The 18974-nt window shown below is 58.7% G+C and overlaps 1 protein-coding gene across 1 annotated transcript in view; it reads left to right on the forward strand.

The window, feature by feature from the left end:
* The first annotated feature begins 273 nt into the window (after nucleotides 1-273).
* Nucleotides 274-18974, forward strand: part of CACNA1I (calcium voltage-gated channel subunit alpha1 I) — a 117195-nt gene continuing 98494 nt past the window's right edge. Inside the window, exons 1-2 of the mRNA XM_004279506.3 lie at nucleotides 274-543; nucleotides 10432-10685. Coding sequence (XP_004279554.1) covers nucleotides 10453-10685 — 233 coding nt within the window. The 5' untranslated portion in view covers nucleotides 274-543; nucleotides 10432-10452. The remainder of the gene's footprint in view (nucleotides 544-10431; nucleotides 10686-18974) is intronic.

Below are 18974 nucleotides of genomic sequence, written 5' to 3' on the forward strand. Positions count from 1 at the left end.
TGCCGCACGTCCCCGCACCGCCGGGCGCTCGGGCTCCTCCGCAGCCCCCGCCGCGCGCAGACCCCGCGCCTCGAGCCCGGGGCCGGAGGCGCGAGCCCAGCCCTGAGCCGCCGCCCGCGCGGCTCCCCTCGGGCACTTGCCCGCCGCTCGGTCCCCACAGCGCCCCCGCCCCCGCCCCCGCCCCCGGCCCCGGCCCCGGCCCCGGAGCGCCGCGCTCCCGCCCGCCCGCCCGCCCGCCGCCTGCCGCGCGCTCCAACTCCGGCTCGGTCCGCGGCTCGTCCGCGCTGCCGGCTTCTCGCCGCTCGCCGGAGCCGCGCGACACTCCAGCCAGCCCGCCGCCTCCTCCCGCCATGGCCCGGGCCCCTGGGCCCGCCGCCCACTGCCCGCCGCCCCTCGCGCCCCGGGGGCTCAGCTGATCCTGAATTGGCGGGGGGAAGCTGGCGGGGCTGCAGGTCCCCCTCGATTTCTGGCTTCGGGGGGCCGCGTCGCCCCTGCGGCTCTAACGTGGACGACCCCCCGCTGCCCGGCCAAGTCCATGCCAAGGTAGGTGGGGTGGGGGTGGGGATGGGGGGAAGGGGAAGCAAAGGAGGGCTCCGCTCCGTGCCAGTTTCTTGGCGCGTCGGGTTCTTTCTTTATTGAGGCGTTTATTTATTTATTTCTGGGGACCGGTCCCCCACCCGCGCGTGGCCATCAGGCCGGCCCCCCACCCCGTACCTTCGGGGTAGGTGCCTTGGGAGGAAGGACGGGAAACTTTGACCGGTCCCTTCTCCAAGGCCACGAAAGTTCTCTCGGTGCCAATGCTGAAGCCGGCTGAGCCAGCGCTGCAGAAATTTATTCAACAAGTCAGGCTGCCGGCCGGGGGCTGTCAGTTCCGCTGCCCCTAAGCTGCTGCGGCTCTGCGGCCAGCGGGACTATAGCTGGTGCCAGTGTCCAGGGGGCTGAGCTGGGAGTGCTGGTGGAGGGAGAGCCGCAGCAGGGGATGGAATGGGGGAAATCCCAGGCAGCCTTTAACTTTCCTCGAGGCCCGGGTAGAGGGGAGAGCCGGCCCCCTCTCTGGTCAGCACCCAGGGGGTGCCCAATTCCTCGCTGTAGGAAGCCAGGAGGGGGGTTGGAGCTGGGACTCTAGGGGGTAAAAGGAATCCTCAGCAGGTCGGGGCTGGTTATATAATGAGTGTTCATGATGATCGGGTTTTAACTGTCTGCTGGGTGGTGTGTGTGTGGGATGCGGGGGGCAAGAGGCCTTGGCAGGGAGTGGGAGGGCCTCTGGGGGAGGTCATGATGCCTGGGGGAGGGGCTCTTGGATGGGCCCAGGCGGAGGCGTCAGTCAGCTGCTCTGCTTGTGTCTTTCTTTCCCTTTAGGGTCCTGGGGGCTCCTGAGCCATGGATGAGACTGGCATTTGGAGAGAACCCTGAGCCGTATTCTGGCCCTAGGAGTCTATGTTCTGGGCCCAGGTGTATGCATGTGTGCGTGTGTCCCTATTTGCATGTGTGTGTGTGTGTGTGTGTGTGTGTGTGTATGAGAAAGAGAGGGAGGGAGAGAGAGAGAGAGGGAGGGAGAGAGGGAGATAGGAAGCTGGCTTGCGTCTGCCCTGCAGTGTGATGGGGTCTGACACGCCATGTGAGCAGCGTCCTAGGGGCTGGGGTGCTCAGGCTGGCCTGACCAGGGACCCAGTCTGTCCTTCTGTCTCTCGCCGCCTGTGGGATTTACCCAGCAGATGCTGGCACTGCCTAGGGCTAGGGTGCTGTGCAGATGGAGCTGTGGGCCCGTGGGCTAGGCCCCGCGGGAGAGGGTCTTGCTGAGGAGTTTGGGCCTGCTTCCCCACCGTCTCAATCCTCAGGCCCTGCCCGTGCTGTGAGGCCGCCTCTCGGATCAGTGTTTCCCCTCAGCCCCAAGGACTGGCTTTGGAAACTCTTGTCCACCCTTGAGGACAAACTTTCTGTTCAGGCTCCAGGACCCCGGCCTGGGATGGGGGGGGACTGGGCGGGGGAGTCTAGAGACCTCCCTGTCCCCTTTCCACCTCCACCATCCGTGCTGAGACCAGAGGGAGAGGACCCAGTAGGTGTCAGGGCAGGTGGCACTGAGTGGGACGGATTCTGGGGCTGCAGTCTGGTGGAGAGGAAGAGGAAAAGGGAAGAGCACATCCTGGGGGGGTTGCTGAGCTGGCTGGCACCAAACTCGCTCCCGCCCTCCCCAACACCGCCCCCCCCCCCCCCGGGGGCCCGGGTGCCACACCAGGACCTCTGAGCTCCGTGCCCGGCTTCTCAGAGCCGCCCAGCCTGCTTCTGGAGCACTGAGGGCAGCTTGGGGGAGGGGCTACCTCTGCCCCTCCCCCCACCCCATTCCAGGCGCTTCTGAGAGGGCATCTTCTAGGCCCACCAGGGGGCACCAAGCAGCAGTTCCGTATCCCCGTGCCCTGACTCCCCTTGACCTTGGGTGGGGAGGTGGCTGCCAGAAGCCCTCCTCTCCCACTCGCCGTCGCTGGCTCCAGACAGCCTGACCCTCGTGAGCCCTCAGCCAAGCTGGGAGCAGCTTCAAGGACCGGCATGGCTGCAGCCTCCCTGTGGTCCTGGACCCAGACCCACATCCTGACCCCGTGGGGGGTCGCCTCCGACTCTCCTGCCCTTGTCCCCCTCCACTGCCATCTCTGCCACCCTCACCCTGTGCCCCGAGTGGGGCTCCCCAGGAAAGTCTGCTTCTGGGCACCGCTCTGTCCCACCCCCAGCAGCTTCTGAACATGGTCCAAGGTAGTAGCAGGCTCTTGAGGGGCTCCTTGAGTGGCGCCTGTCTCCCTCTCGGCTGCCTTGTTCTCTGGGCGCCCAGCCCCCAGCTCAGGGTGCTCAAAAACCATGTCTGGAAAGAGAGGCTGCTGGGCTGGGTTGGGGCTGCAGGGGGAGCAGCGCCCTCCTCCCCTCTCCCCCATCCTCTCTCCCCCTCTTCTGGCTCTCCCCCTCTTCTCTTCTGTCCTCCCTTCCCCTTGCTCCTTTCCGGCCCCTCCGCTCTCTCTCGTTCTTTGCTGCAGAATGTTTTCTTCCCTCACGTTCCCAGGATGTGCTCTTGCCTTGTGCCCTCAATCCTTATGCCCCCAGGAGTGCTACGGCTGGGCTGGGGGCTCAGAGACAGCCCAGGGAGCTGGGAGCATGGTCTGTGGGCCCGTGCTCCATGCTCCGTGGTCTGTGCATCTCTGAATGTGAGTGTGTAGGTCTGGGAGTCTTTAGGTCCGTGGGTCTGTGGATCTATAGATCTGTGGGTATATGTTTCTGTGAACCTGTGGGTGTGTGGATTCATGGGTCTGTGGGCATAGGTTCGTGGGTCTGTGGCTCCTGATATCCAGAAAGATGTGGGCTGAGTCTCTCCCCCTCATGGCTGCCAGTCTAAGGAGGGAAGAAAACAAGTCTGATTTCCTGATTCCCTTCTCTCTCTCTCTCTTTTGTATTTGTTAAGCACCTACTATGTGCCAAGCTCTGTTCTGGTCCCTGGGGGACACAGCAGTGAACAGAAGGGAACAGACAAAGTCTTGGTGCTTCTGTGCCCCTGGGAGCGGCCTGGGGTATCCCCTGTGCCAGGTGCCGTGTGGGCACATGGCCATAGGGCCTGATTTCTTCTTGTGCTCTCAGAAAGGAGAACCAGGGCTGTGTCTGATGCATGTCGGGAGGGGTGCTTTGGAAGCACGAGGTATTTGGATACCCTTGGAGCAAGTGCTGGGAGCTTCTGGGGCTCCTTGTGCAGGAGAGGATGAGGGAAGTGGTTTCTCCAGGGTGGAAGCCACAGTCTTTTGGGGCCAAGGTCAGCACAGGCCTGGCCCTGCCTTGCAGACCTTCCTCTTTCAACGTGGAGGCCCTCCCTCTACCAAGTCCCCCTTTCCTGCACTCTGGCCTGGGCAGTCTCGCTGATGATGCTATTTGAGAAGAGCCTCAGGGTTTTCCCTCTCCTCACCCCTGACCACCAGCCCTGATGAGCAGTCAGGGCTGTGTTTCACTCGTCGTTGGTCCAGGGACTTAGGCCTCCACCCTGGATCACTCAGCTCTTGTCCTGGCCGGGAGACACACGAGCCAGTCCATGGTCACAGGCCTGGCCCCAAGGGGCAAGGCACTTAGCATCAGGGGAGCATCGGCTTCTCGTAAAATTGGGATAATAACTTGCACCTTAAGGGATTTTTGTGAGGCTTAGAAATGTCTCTACAGTGCCTAGCATGGGGCCTGGTACAGGGAGGCCGTTTTTCTTTCATTAAGGTACTTTCTGAATCTCTTTTCCCATCTGCTGTCCCTTTTGTGAGGTAGAGAAAGAATCCTGTTCTGCATTTTATACAAGAGGAAATGAAGCTTGCTGAGACTATACGATGCAGAGAGGGTAGAGCTGGGACTTGAACCTGGGCCCTGAGGCTCCTGACCCAGTGCTCTTCCTGCTAGAAAACTCTCCCTCCATCAGGGGCCATGTTCACCCTGATTTGTTCGCTGAAGTAAGACCCAAGGTCCTAATTACTGCAGAGCGAGTGAAAAATGATCAGCAGAGTCACCTGCTGGGAAATTTTCAAACACACTGATCAAGATTCAGACACAGCCTCACTTGCTGGCACTTGTCATGAGGCGGAGGGCCAACAAACAAATGATGATGTCTAGTGACAGACACATGGACAGGTACTGGGGGAGGGGGAGGGGGCTGCAACCTTCTGTATACAGCTCGGCCTGGACAACCCTTTAACAGGGAACCTGGATTTGGACCTCCCAGATCCAAATCCCAGCTCTTTGACTAAGTAGCTCTTGACCTTGGGAAAATCCCTTAATCTCTCTGTGCCTCAGTTTCTTCACCTATAAATCGGAAAGGGCAAAAGTGCTTACTTCACTGGGTTGTAATGAGGTGCCTGGCACATAGTAAGTGCTCAACAAATAATGGGAGCCATCATGGGAGGGGTTGCTGATCCAATTCATTTAACACTGCAAAGCTGGGAGGGCGAGCTGTTGATTTTGGTGACAGAACCAATGTGGCTGCAATATGTGGACAGGCCTAGCTGGCCAGACCACAGCAAGTTTTGTGTCAGGTTCTGCACTTAGAGGCCAGGATTCAGCCATTCCTCTTTAGGCTAGAGGAGCCTTGACTTGGCCGCAGCTCCTCTGAAGAAGATCAGAGGGGACCAGTGGACCACATGCCCCATAGTTGCTTCAGTCTGACTGGGATGCCAGCTGGGCTCTGGGGCTCCCAGACTGCATCAAGAGAGATCCATCTCTGTCCCTGCAGAATCAGGCAGGTGACCTGTCTGCTCTACTCTGGGTGACTTGGTGCAAACCTGTCCCAGTCCTTGCGGAGGTAAGAAGGCAAACTTGCACATGACTGGGGAGAGGCCCCAACGAGCAGATGATCTGGAAATTGCCACCCAAGGAGTGGATGAGGGAGCTGGTGGCAAGAGGCCTGGGGCAGATGAGGCTTGGGGGTGGGCGGGCTGTCGTCACGCATCTGCAGGGCTGTCATGCAGAAGAGGGAGCAGACAGAGGGTTCCAGGGGCTCTGAGACACCGGCTGGAAGATTCTGGGAGGCAGGTTTCCTGCAGCCTCATAGAGACTTTTCTCCAGGCCTCTAGATGCAGGCTCTGCATTGGCGTGTGTGGTGTGTGAGTGGGTGCTGTGGTGTGTGTCTGTGTGTCTGTGATAATGAGCGTGTGAGGTGTGTGAGTGCATATCTATGTGAGTAAACGTGTGTGTGTGTGTGTCATTGTGTGTGTCTGTGTGTGTCTGATCGTGTCTGTCTGTGAGTGTGATAGTAAGATGGATGTCTGTGTGACTGGGTGTCGTGTGAGTGTGTAATTGTATGTATGTCTCTGTGTGTGCTTGTGTGTGTGAGGGTGTGTGTGAGTGTGACTGTGTGATCTTTGTGCTGGTGAATGTGTGTGGTGATGATTAGGCCACTTCAGGGGTCCCAGTCTTTTCAGAGATTCCCTGTGTAAAGATCTGGAGCCCACAAGGTCTAAAACCAGACGCTGTGTTTCTGGGATGCCTACGTTCCAGGGTTCTGGAATTCTGTGGCTGACGGCGCTCACAAGCGTGGGGGACCATCACAGGCTTATTGTATGCTGGACTAGTGGCTGGTGGCGTGGTCAGGTGCTGATGTGTTACCCCAGTTCTTCCTCCCAGCGAGCCTGCCCCGGGACAGCCGCCACCCTCATTTTATAGACAGGGTATCCGAGGTCCCTGCCAGGCTGAGCCATGTGCCAAGGTGGGCTGGTGTCAGAGGCGGGACTCTGACACAGGTCTCGGCTTCCAGGGCCTGTGCTCTGAAACATACACTATAGAGTGTCAGGTGACCGTAATTAATATCTTGGGCCTCTAAGGTCCTGGGTGATTCTAAGATATTCTGATTCTGAGATTCCTGGATTCTAGAATTCCCGGATTGAATGTGTAGCTTGTTCTTCGAGCTGTGACATTAGCTGATGTGTGGTTGTTGACAAAGGGATAAACAAGTTGCTTATTGCCTGTGTGCACCTGTGAATACACACACACGCACACACACGCACACGGACTGGGGTGACCAGGCCAGGCCTCAGCAGACACAAGCCTTCCCCATACCACGCTCTAAAGGCTCTGGAAAGCTCTGGGAGGCAGATTTCCCCATAGACTTGGGAAGACTTGGAGTGTCTTTGCCCACACTGGGGGTCTTGGCTGGACCAGCAGCTATATCTGCACTGCTTGGTGACTTAAGTGGGAGGGAAGGACTGGTTTCAGGGCACCTTTCCTTGTCCCAAAGTGGTACCTGTGATGGTTCAGCGCTTGGGCTCAGGGGCTGCAGACCTGGACTGGGACCCTAACCCTGCCCTATACTCGTTGCATGGTCTCGGGCACTGCCGGACTTCCCTGGTCCCCAGTCTCCTCCATGAAGTAGGAATAAGCATGGTCTGTACGTCATGGGACTGTGTTGGGAATCGACATGAACAATGCATAGAAAGCCCTCTGCCCATTGCCTGGTACAGGGTCAGACTCAGTCAGAGCCTCTGTGATGCTGTGATGATGGTGGCGGTGGTGGTGATGGTGGAGATGACGGTGACGGTGGTGATGGCGGTTCTGGTGGTGGTGACGGTGGTGATAGCAAAGAGAGGGCTGGGTGGCAGCCCCTGGGGATGGCACAGCTGGCCCCATACACGCTTGGACAGCCACCTTCGTGGGTCCTAGAGAGCCTTTCCATTGAGGTTACGTCACCTCTTCACAGGGGCCTGCAGAGGGAGGCAGGAGAGGAAGGCTGAGGCTCCAGGAGGCCAGTGGGGTCAGGAGTGGGGGCGGGTGTTCTAGACACAGTGGGGTCCTGTCCCTGCTCGTGGAGGCCAGTCGAGTCGACACCACTGCCTGCGGGGCCCCCCTGGGACCATCTAGAGGGAGGAGGCTCTGGCTGTGGAAGCAGCTGAGACTCTGGGCCCAGATGGGCCTGAGTTGGAAGCCACCAATGCTGCCACCTAAGGCACGTCCTCTGCTCTCCCTGAGGCTCCATCTGCAGACAGGTTGGAGCCCAGGGGGCCCCAGCTGCCAAAGGCCCAAGAGCCTTCCGCTGTAGGCACATGGGCACTGGGGCCGGGAGCTGGGCTGCAGGCGTGGAGCAGAGGGAACTGGGACTGGGGAGCAGGCCCGAAGCTGTCGCCTGGGCAGCTGCGAGGGAGCAGGTCAGCGGTAGAGGCTGGCTGGGCCCTGGGGAGGGGGGGTGGCTCCCCGCAGCATGTGGGGAGAGGTGTGAGGGCAAAGGACAACACAGTGTGACAGCTTTAAACGGGGCCGAGCGAGGCAAAGAGCAAGATAGTACAACGTGGATGGAGCTTAGAGGGAGGAGAGGAAGTGGCTCTGTGTGGTCCCAGAGGCCACGGCAGCTCTTTCCACCTCTGCGGTTGCAGGCAGGACTTCGGCAGAGCTAGGTGTGGTGGCACGGGGGCCCAGGCGAGGCCAGGCTCTTCTGCCTGTAAAACATACCTCAAATCCACCGCCTTCCTTTCACCTCCACCAGCATCCCAGGCCAGCCCAGCCCATCTCTCCGGTCTCCTTCCGGCCGTCCTTGCTCCAGCCCTGCCCCTCCACCCTGTCTCCCTTCAGCCCACAGAGGGACGGCTTAAAAACAGAGACCAGAGCAAAGCACTCCCTGAGTAAAAACCCTTCTGTGGCTTCCTGTTGCGCTTGGACTAAAACCCAAGCTCCTTCCGTGGGCTCACAGTGGGCCCCGCCGAACTCTTCAGTTTCATCCCCCCGCTTGCCCCTTGCTCAGCCACACTGGTCTCGTTTCCGTTCCTTAAATGCACTGAACGTTCCAGCCTCCCAGCCATTCCTGGTACCTGGAGGGCTCTTGCCCGAGACCACCCATGGCTGGTGACTGCTGATTCTTGTTTTTATCTTAAAAGGTCTTTCTTTAGAGAGGGCGAGGTGGGTTCTCCCCACTCCCATCTTTCTTCCTTGTTTATTTACTTCCCAGCACTTTTTATTAATTCACCAAATATTTATTGAGCGCCTAGTACGTTCCAGGCACTGTTTCAGGCTCTGGGGGATACAGCAGTGAATGAAACAGACCACAGTCCCTGCTCTCTTACAGCCTCCTTTCAGGTCGGGAGACAGACACTGAATCATAAATACATAAATTATACGGCATGTTCGGTGGTGATAAGAGCTATGGAAACCCAGAGAGAAAAATGAATTGACCCGTGTGCCTCTTTCCCTTGCTGGAGTGAAGGCTGAATGAGGGCTGGCGCCCAGTCTGGCTTCTTCACCAGCCTAACCCCAGAGCCCTCACAGTGCCTGCGCACAGTAGGTGCTCAGGAAATAGTTGTTGGACAAATGAATGAATCGTCAGGGCCCGGGAGAACGGTGGATGGGAGATGGGGAGAGGGTGCTCCTGGCAGAGGCAGCCGTGTGAGCAGAGACCTAGGGGAGGCAGCCGCTGCCCCGGGACCTGACGAGGTGGAGCTTGGCGGGAGCGAGGGCCCGTGCGGGGAGCGGTGGACTTGGGCTGGCACAGCAGTGAGCAGACCTGCAGCCATTCCGGGGAGGATGTTTTCCCTCCTAGTGGTTGACACGTGGAGGGCCGGGGTGCCTAGGAGCTTATGTAAGGCCCTTGGCTGTTTTTCTAGAACCAAGAGCAAAGCCCTGAGCTCAGGAGAAAACTCTGCCTGTCTGACCAGCCGGGGGAAGTGGCAGGAGGCACCAGCTCCCGCCTGTTGCCCCCAGGAGCCAGAGAAATGTCCAAATGTATCAGCTCTGGGCGGCTCAGCTGACTGCCCAGCGGCCGCGGGCAGCAGCCGGGTGGGTGCCAGGGATCTCTTACTCTTAGTGCCCAGCCTGGCACTGCCAGGGTGCCAGGGCCCAGGAGACCCCAGTGGGTAAGGATTCAGGGATTGGTAACCTCTTGGGTGAGGTGCGGAGGGGCGGGCCCTGCCGTTGGCTGGCTGAGGAGGGGGCTAAGCAAGGCCACAGTCGTTCATCACTGAATCTGGTGAGCTGGTGCTGGGCTCCGGCCCCTAGACAAGCTGTAGTTCAGTGTGCAGCCTTGGCATGCCCCTCCCTTCTCAGTTTCTCCATCTGCTAAATGGGCCTAATAAGGCTTCTGGGGTTGTAGTGAGCATTAGACGAGGCCCGGATGTCAGAGTACCTCTGTGTTCAAGTCACGACCAGCCATGTGATTTGCAGGGCCCAGCGCAAAATGAGAATGTGGGACCCTCGGTCATAAAGTATTAAGGATTTCAAGTTGGTGACAGCTGGGCTTTAAACCAAGCACAGGGCCCTTCTGAGTGCTGCCGTGGGCTGGATCCAGGAATCCAGCCCTGGTGGAGCTCTGTCTCTGCGGTTACCCGGCTGTGTGTCCATCCTGTCCCTTCTCTGAGCCTCAGCTTCTCCGTCTGTAAAGCAGAGAGGTTGGCGTGTGAGGGCTCTGGGTTCTCAACTTTGTGGGGCAGTGGGTGGGGGCGCCTCTGGGCTCAGCTGTAAGTCTCGTCTCAGATGTCACTTCCTCGGGGAAGTCTGCCCTGATTCCATCCTGGCTTGCCCAGGTACGCTGGTATCTGGTCCCACGGCACCTCAACCTCCTTTTTGTAACATACATCATCCTGGCAGTAATGTCTGTCTTTATGATCACTTTCACCTTTTTCCTGCAAGTTTTCTTTACTTTGATGATGCAATAAATACACAACTCTAGTCTCATTGAAAAAAACCAACCAACCGACCCACAACTCCCAACAATATCACAAGTATACTCTAAGAATGTTTTGTTCTCCCCACTTTTCATCTCCCCAAACTGAGGCTCAGCAAGGTTGACCAGACCTGCCCCAGGACCACCAGCTCTTTCCTATCCTCACAGCCAGAGTGAGGCCGAGGGGCCTGAGGCGGGGCTGTCTGAGCCGTGTCCCCCTGTAGGGGGAGGCGGGTCGCGGAATGGGTGCCGAGCTTGTCCCCCGCCAAGCGCCGTCTCTTTTTCTCCCGCAGGGCTCCCTGCTCAGTGCCGACATGGCCGAGAGCTCCCCACTGCCCTCCTCCCCTGCCGCAGCCCCGGCAGCTGAGCCAGGAGTCACGGAGCAGCCCGGGCCCCAGAGCCCCCCGGCCTCCCCTCCAGGCCCGGAGGAGCCCCTGGACGGAGTCGATGCAGACGTCCCTCGCCCAGACCTGGCGCCCGTTGCCTTCTTCTGCCTGCGACAGACCACCAGCCCCCGGAACTGGTGCATCAGGCTGGTGTGCAACCCATATCCTTTGTGCCGCCTGGGTTCGTCTGGGTCCTGCCCGGGGCCCCGCTGTTCCCTCTGGTCAGGAGGCCTGAGGCTGCAGGGCTCTGGTGGTGGTGAGCCAACTCTCGTGCTGGGTCAGGGGACACCTCGCTCAGGCCGTGGAGCTCGGATGGGTGAGGACCTGGCGTCCTGCTGATGTGAATGTTCTGGAAGTTGCTGATGACCGTGGGGGTCAGTGCAGTGTCTCGCTGGCTCAGGAAGCCCTCAGGTGTGAACCTCAGGTCTGCGCCGGGACTGAGGAGGCAGAGTTTAGTCAGACCCTGGCCCGTGACCTGAGCCATTTGGTGGGTGGCGACTACAGGGGTTATGAGAGCCTGATGGGGAGCCCAGGGGCCTGGACCGGAGACAGTTGACCCCAGCACGCAGGGCGAGGCTCCACCCACCTTGCCTCCTACAGTTCTTCCTGCATCCACCTGCTGCCTCTCGTCTGCTCGGGTCACTCCTGCTCAAGACCCTTTCCTGTTTCCATTGCCCTGCAGGAGCAGAGCAGAGCAAAGTCCTAACCAGCCCCCTAAGCACGGCCTCGCTTACCTCACTCTGCTTCCCGAGCTCTTCCAGGCCTCAGGGCCTTCTCACATGCTCTTCCTCTCGAAATGCTTTCCTTTCCTCTTCACCTGGCTAGGTCCTTTGTTGCATCCTTCAAATCACAGTTAAGTGCCACCTCCTCAGGGCAGCCCTCTGTGATTCCCCTTAGCCCCTCTGTTTTATTAGCCCTTCCGTTTTAGCCAGTATGTGATTCTGAATCTAACACTTGCCTCCTCCAGGGTGCTATCAGGTGACCAGGACACAGACCGAGCCTGTCTTGTTCATTGCGGGACCCCAGCACCCAGCACAGTGCCTGGCGCACCACGGGTGCTCCTGTAGCATTCGCTGGGGGCGTGTTGGCAGTGTCCTCACTGGGTCTCCGGTAGTGAATGGAGCGGAGGCTTAATCATGGGGCACTCAGGCTGGGCTTTCGGGTCTTGGGGTTGTGGGGGGGGGAGGGGGATGTCATTGATCAGGTGCTGAGGGTTCCAGGATTCTTCCTTGGCCAGAAACCTCCCTCCCGCCCCTCGTCCTTGGGAGGGAGCTCAGGGAGGGGGCAGTAGTGATCCTCAATGCGAGCACGGTTGGCACTTTGGGTGTGACAGTGTTCTGTGGTCTGAGCTGTCTTGCACAGTACAGGACACTTGGTGTTCTGTCCTGGTCCCTAAATATTGGTAGGTAGTGGCCCTCAATCATTGTGACAACCAAAAATGACCCTTCGCATTTCCAGACGTTGCAGGATTCTGCTCCCCATCAGGAACCCGAAGGAGCATGGGTGGACGTGTAGGCATCGGGGTCAGGTCAGCGGGAATGGCTACCAGGACCAGCAGGCCTGGGAGGGGGCAGGGCAGTGTGGGAGGTCTGCCCCAGACAGACTGTCCTGAGCGCAAGTGTCCCTGGAGCTGAGGGGCCCTGGCTCAGAGGTAGGCCCTGAGTCACCACCTGACTCCCTGGAGAGCCAGGAGGCTGCTGGGACCCTCCACCACCTGGTGAGCTGGGGTGGGAAAGGTCCGCTCACCCAAATGTCTGCACCACTCCCTGCCTGCCCGGCCTGGCCCTTGAGCATTGCACTGTCAGCAGGGTTTCAGCAGGGAGGAAACTGGGTCTGAAATGTCAAGGGGTCCATGGTGCTCTTTGTTTTTTTTTCCCGTGGTGCTGACTCATGGGTAGGTGGCGTGTGGAAAGCATTGGGCACCAGGGTGAGACAGACCCATGGGCTGGTTCTGCCTGTTGTTTGCTGTGTGACCATAAGCCAGTTTCTTAGCCTCACTGATCCCCAGTTTCTCCACCTGTCAAACGGCGGTGGTATTTACCCATTTCACAGGATTGCACTGCAGACCAAAGCAGTACGTAATGCGAAAATGGATCTTTGTAAACTCGAAAAACTGCCACACGTGTGGTTATCACTCTTATTACCTGTGCGCAAAAGGTGAACAGAGCCCTCACATACAGCTGAGTAAACACTGCTCGTGGTAGATTCAATAAGACATTGGGCATCAAGTCTTTAGGTAGAACATGATGCCTTCAGAGGACGTTGTTCCAGGGAAAATCAGATTCTATCTCTGTGATTTAGGAACATTTGTGCCAGTTACGCTGCTAGTACCCATGCCCTCATCCGTGCAGACATTGCTAATCGATAACAGCATCCTCCAGCAGGGCACCCGTGGCAGCATGACGAATCAGTTGGAAACCTATTTTCCACCCTAGATTAGACTTTGAGAGCCTTTCTTAGGCGTGTAACTGGCTGCATGTGGGAGAAGGGCCAGTGGTGGGCTGTACTCACTCTAGTTTCCCTTCCCCGAGCTTTAGTTTTCTCATCTCTAGAATGGGACGATTAAAGATGATTAGAGATGATTCCTGCAAAGCACCCAGCCATGTGTCCAGCACAGAGGAGGGCTCAGGGACGATAATAACAAGAGCTGGCGCTCACTGTGCTGAACGCTTTGCCTGAAGTATCACCTTTTAACCCTTATAACCACCTTAAGAGGTAGGTGCTGTCAGAGGCTCAGAGAGGCTGAGTAACTTTATTTATTTATTTATTTATTTAGGGCTGTGTAGGGTCTTCGTTTCTGTGCGAGGGCTTTCTCTAGTTGTGGCAAGCGGGGGCCACTCTTCATCGCGGTCCACGGGCCTCTCACTATCGCGGCCTCTCTTGTTGCGGAGCACAGGCTCCAGACGCGCAGGCTCAGTAGTTATGGCTCACAGGGCTAGCTGCTCCGCGGCATGTGGGATCCTCCCAGACCAGGGCTCGAACCCGTTAGCAGGCAGATTCTCAACCACTGCGCCACCAGGGAAGCCCGAGGCTGAGTAACTTTTCTCCAGGTTGTGCAGCCAGGATGTGGTAAAGCTGGCGTGAAATCCTCAATTTCTCTGAATTCTCAGGCTCAGCTTTTATCCAGGACACGGCTGCCCCCTGCGGAGCCTGGAGACGGGGTTCTCCCCACCCCACCGGAGCAGGGACGTTTCCTTTGCAGTCCCAGGTGGCCGGGCAAGGGTCTTCCTGGGTTCCAGTGTCTACCTTCGGGAGCCACCTCACTGTGCCCTGCCAGGGGCTGCCCCCTGGGGGAGTTCGCAGCCCCCTGCCTTCCGGCATGCTCCTGGCTGCTGTCTCCCCCGCGCCAGCCAGCGCTGAGTCAGCGCTTCTGCTGAGGCGCGAACCAGCCATGCACGGTGGAAGCCGGCGGGCTGTGAAGGCTGCCTCTCTGCTGGGCATGGGGAGGGCGCCAGCCTGGGCTGGGAGCAGGGAGCCGCCAGCTGCCAGTGACTTTGGATAAGTCACTTCCCCTGTCTTGCCCTCAGTCTCCCTGTCTGCAGGTTGGGGATACTTGGGCAGTGAAGTCAGGAGAGGCTGCCTGGGGTGCCCATTTCCCTGCCGCCTCCGTCACGAAGCGTCGCAGCGGTGTCCGTGGGGGCGGGGCTCCGTGTTCCTTGTGGGTGGGCCCCATCGCTTTGTGCTTTCGCGGCTGTGGTCCCGATTCTCATCTGCCGCTCTGTCCCACTTCTGTTTGCTTCTGGCCCCTGCCGGGGGGCCCTCTGCTGCTAGGATGGGGTCTGTGGGTGCTCTTGCTTTGAAGTCCACCTGGCTGAGGCCCCCGCCTTGCAGACCCTCTGACCTGGGTCATCACTGGGCAGGAAGAGGGCAGGGCCCAGGGTCTCATCATAGCCCTGCCGTGCCAAGCCTTGTGCTGTTCATTGTGAGGCTTCAGTGTGTTGGTTCTGGGGGTGAAAGGGATCTTGTTCATCCAGCCTTCACTCACGCATTCATGAGCTCGGTCAACAAGCCTTTACTGAGTGTGTGCCGTGTACCAGGCACGTGCAGAGGACAGCTGTGGCCATTTGGGGCAGGAGAGGGTCACTCTGGCTCCCTTGGAGAGACGTCAGCCAGGAGACCATCATTGGAGGGGACCTGTGGGATGGTGACAAGGGATGATGGTGGCCCAGGGTGCTGGTGGGGCCTGGAGAGCGGGGTCCGAGTGGAGGTGTGGCTGCTTTGGGGTTGGTGTTGGAAGGAGAGGACTTTGAGGTGACCGCCGGGACTGTGGCTTGGTTCAGTGTGAATGATGACCTGCTCCTGGCTCCTTGGCCGAGAGGCCTTTGTCTTTGCTGACCCTCTGTTTGCTCATCTGTGAAATGGGAGCCTCTGTGACACCCCCCCGCCCCCCCCACCAGTTGGGAATGTCAGGGGGTCCACTGAGAATTCCAGGGCAAGCATCGACCGACCGGGCAAACTGTTAAGTGCAGAGTGACAGCTCTGTGCACACTGGAGCTGATGATGGAGCATTCACAGTTAGGGTGGCTTGGGTGCCCTGGCTCAGGACAAGCGTCCTGAAGGCTGGCGGGGACCTGGGCCCTGCGTCTTTGACGATGGTCTGAGAAGTTTGTGGGCTGGGCCGCCAGGGAGAGCGGTGTTGGCGGGGGTGGGAATGTATGGGCTCCTGCAGGGTTGAGGTGGGGAGAGGGCATGATGGCTGGGGAGTGAGAGGGGGGAAAACCTGCAAAGCCCTAACCATGGGGAGAGAAACGGGCCAGTCACCAGCAGGAAGTCCCCTCTCCCATCGCCCTGCTCCCCTGCCCTGGTCATTTAGTCCATCCCCCTGCCTCTGGCGGGCTGCCTCTCAGTCCTGCTGCACCAGACGGGGCCTTGGGGCTCCTGATAAGGACCTTTAGGGCCTCTGAGGGCTCTTGACTATCAGGAAGTCCTCCTTAATCTAACCGCCACCCCTCCTGTCCTGAGCCCTTTCCTGGTATCTGGGCCCTTGGGAAATCTGGCCTTGCGTTCCTCCACCTCTTCCTGTCTAAGCAGGCGGCTCTGGGGATCTCACCCCTCCTGCCCCACTGACAGCTGGCGTCACCCTCCCTTTTCTTCCCTGCACAGTGGAAAGAGCACCCAACCGGGAGCCTAAAGCTCGGCAACCTCGGGTGAGAGCCTCTCCCCTGGACCCCCTCTCTCCTCCCCACTCGCCTTCACCGTCAGGGGGTCCTGGGGCTCCCAGCATGGAAGCGGTTTGTCATTTGTCAGGTACTGTTTCCTCCCTCCCCGCCTGCCTGCTTCCATTTGTTTGCTTATTCATTCCTCACTCAAAAACCTTCAGCAGCTCCCTGTCACCCCCAGAATAGTTTCACTTAGCTTGGATTCAGGGCCTTCCATGATCCACCTGGTTGGCCTCCAGCTGCCTTTCTGCTATTTCCCTTCACGCACTCTGCTCTGAAGCCCAAACAAGCTGCTGGTGTTTCCTGACACCCCTGCTTCCCTGACTTTGCTTCTGCTGAGTCTGCCCCCACAATGCCCTCTCCCCCATCTCCATGGTGCCAAATCCTGCCAGCCCCACCAGCCCCAGCTTCCTGGCCGCCACCTACAGGAAGTTTTCCTGGATCTCAGCTTTTTCCTCTCTAGGCTCCCTTAGCCTTTTATCAGTCCTTCCCTATCTTAGTTTCTTCCTGCCTCAGGGAATTGTTTGTTGCTGGCCTTGTCTCCTCCTCCAGGCGTGAGGCCCCAGAGGGCTGGACCTGTGGCTCTTACTTTACTCTGTGCCTCCAATGCCCAGGCCTGGCACAGATGGGCTTGCTCATCACTTTCCAGTTTACAAAGTACTTTCCCACTCGCCATGACCTCTCAGATACTCTCAGCTCCTCCCATGCAGTGGCAGGGCTGGGAGTGTGCTAACTCCCCATTCTACAGCTGGGGAGACTGAGGCCAAGGAAGGGAGCATGAACTGCCCGAGGTCACATGTTGAGTAGTCGGCAAAGCCAGGGCAGACCGGAGCCCAGGACTCTCAGGCCAGGGGCTGCTCGCCGCCAGGGAAGGGGTTCTTTCGGAGAAGGTGTCCCCTTCTCCTTCAGCCCTGGCCCAAGCGGAATGCCCAGACAGACAGCAAGTGTTGCTGGAAGAAGCAACACATGTCTGGGAAATTGTCCGTTTCCCTCCATCTGGTGTAGAGAAGGTTGTTTTTCTCAGAACTAAAAGTCAGCATCAAATTATGCCCTGGGGATGTTCACGGTAGTCAGAGTGGATGCTGCACGCTCATTGGTCCGCAGGGTAGACTGGACGGCCAGTTAGAGGAGCCTGGCTGGGTCAGGGAGAGCCTGACTCACAGGGCAATCTCAGGTACTGTCACCTGGAGATTCATATATAAAGAGAGCTACAGGGGGCTTCCCTGGTGGCGCAGTGGTTAAGAATACGCCTGCCAGTGCAGGGGAAATGGTCCTGGTCCGGGAAGATCCCACATGCCACGGAGCAACTAAGCCCGTGCGCCACAACTGCTGAGCCTGTGCTCTAGAGCCCGCGAGCCACAACTACTGAGCCTACGTGCCACAACTACTGAAGCCCACGAGCCTAGAGTCTGTGCTCTGCAACAAGAGAAGCCACTGCAATGACAACCTCACGCACCGCAATGAAAAGTAGCCTCCGCTCACCGCAACTAGAGAAAGCCTGTGAGCAGCAACGAAGACCCAATGCAGCCAAAAAAAAAGAAAAGAAAGAGAGCTACAGGTGCAGAAGCTGCCCCTGACCCAGCCTGGGAGCATTAGTGAAGCCTACCTGGAGGGGGGACATTTGGCCTGGGTCTTGCTGCATGAGTAGGAGTTTTCCAGGAGAACAGTTGAGGGATGGTATTTTAGGCAGAGGGAATAGTGTAGAGAACAGTGAGGAGTTTAGTGTGGCTGTAACAGTGTGAGGCAGGGGCTGGATAGCCGGGTATGAAGTGTCAGGTTAGAGCTTGCTCTCTGTCTTGTGGGCACTGGGGAGCCATTTAAGGGGGTCCAGCAGGGACAGGACATGAGTAATTTCATTTATTAGAATGGTCCCTCCTGGAGCAGAATGGAGGATGCTTGAGGGAGAGAGACTAAGGTCTGCAGACCAAGCAGGAGGCACCTATAATGAAGATTGATTGATTGATTGATTGATTCAACAAGTGTTTATCGAAGCCCAGCTTCAGTAGTGTTGGACACTGTTCCAGACTTGAGCAGAGGTGCCCCCAGGGCTGTTCAGCCATGTTGGGTGGGACCACGGTGTACCAGGCCTGGAACCCAGCAGTGACCCCTAGGAGTCCCCAGCCTGATGGGGGAGGCAGAGGCACACCCGAATCATACTCCAGTGAAGAAAAATGGGGTGAAGACCTGGCAGAGGGACCCTGAGGGGCTGAGGGCACCAGGAGGCTGCAGTGGTCAGCCCGTCCTGACTGGGGATGCAGCAGGTGCAGTCAGTGGAGAAAAAGCAGGGCAGGAGAGACTTTGATGGGAAGTTGGGCAGAGGGGCATGGCAGCCCAGTTGAGGAAACAGCCTGGCCAAAGGCTCCAAGCCAAGCTGGGGTCGCCAGGGCTGCTATTATAGCCTGGGGTGTGGGTAGGGAGCAGACAGGAGTGGAGGCTGAGCGTGCAAGGACGCTTCAGGAAGGCTGTGCTGGAGCGGGCGCTGTGTCCCCTAAGGGCCTCCCCCGTGCTGGGTGCAGCTCAGTGCCCTCCTCGAGATCGCCCGTTTGCTAGTCGAGGCCAGCTCGTGCGGGCCACCCAGGCTGGCGGTGGCGGAGGCGGGTTGGGGGGCAGCCTGTGCGCCGGCCCCGTGAAGCCCGAGAGCCCAGACCAGGGGAAGCCTCCTCGCGACTGATGCACAGCAGGATTGGAAAGAGGGCCAGCTGATGCAGAGTCAGCCCCCTCCTGGGGCATTTAAAACGTGATTGGATTTTTACTCGTCCGTCCTGCCTGGGCTGCAGCTTCGTGTCAGAAGCCAACTTTGACCTGTCGCCTCCCTCAGACCGCGTCATGGTCCCGTGGGGAGACAAATGGCCCTGTTTGTTTCCCTTGGAGAGAAATCGATATGTCTTTTTAATCAGCCAGAATGTCTTCCTGCTCAGCTCCCTCCAGCCCTCCTATAGGGCTGCCTTCCACATGTCCGCCCCCAGCTGCCCTGTGGAGCTGTGCTCTGCTCCCCGCCCCCCCCCCCCCCCCCCCGTCTCCCTCGTCTCTCCCCAAGTTCAAATCCTGACACTGGTGCTTACTGCTGTGTGATGCTGAGCAAACAACTGGACCTCTCTGGGCACCGGTTTCCATCTGGCTCATCTAGATGAGAAAGCAGGAGGAGAAGGCTCGGCTGATGGTGAAGTGCTGTGTGAATGTGGAGGCGCTGGGCTCGGGAGAGAGGCCGAGCCCACGTGCAAGCCCCGTGACCTCAGGCCGGCCACTCCTGTCTGCGTCTCAGTTTTCTCATCCCTAAAATTGTTGGTGAGG

The sequence above is a fragment of the Orcinus orca genome, chromosome 11 (assembly GCF_937001465.1).
Source record: "Orcinus orca chromosome 11, mOrcOrc1.1, whole genome shotgun sequence".
NCBI lineage: Eukaryota > Metazoa > Chordata > Mammalia > Artiodactyla > Delphinidae > Orcinus > Orcinus orca.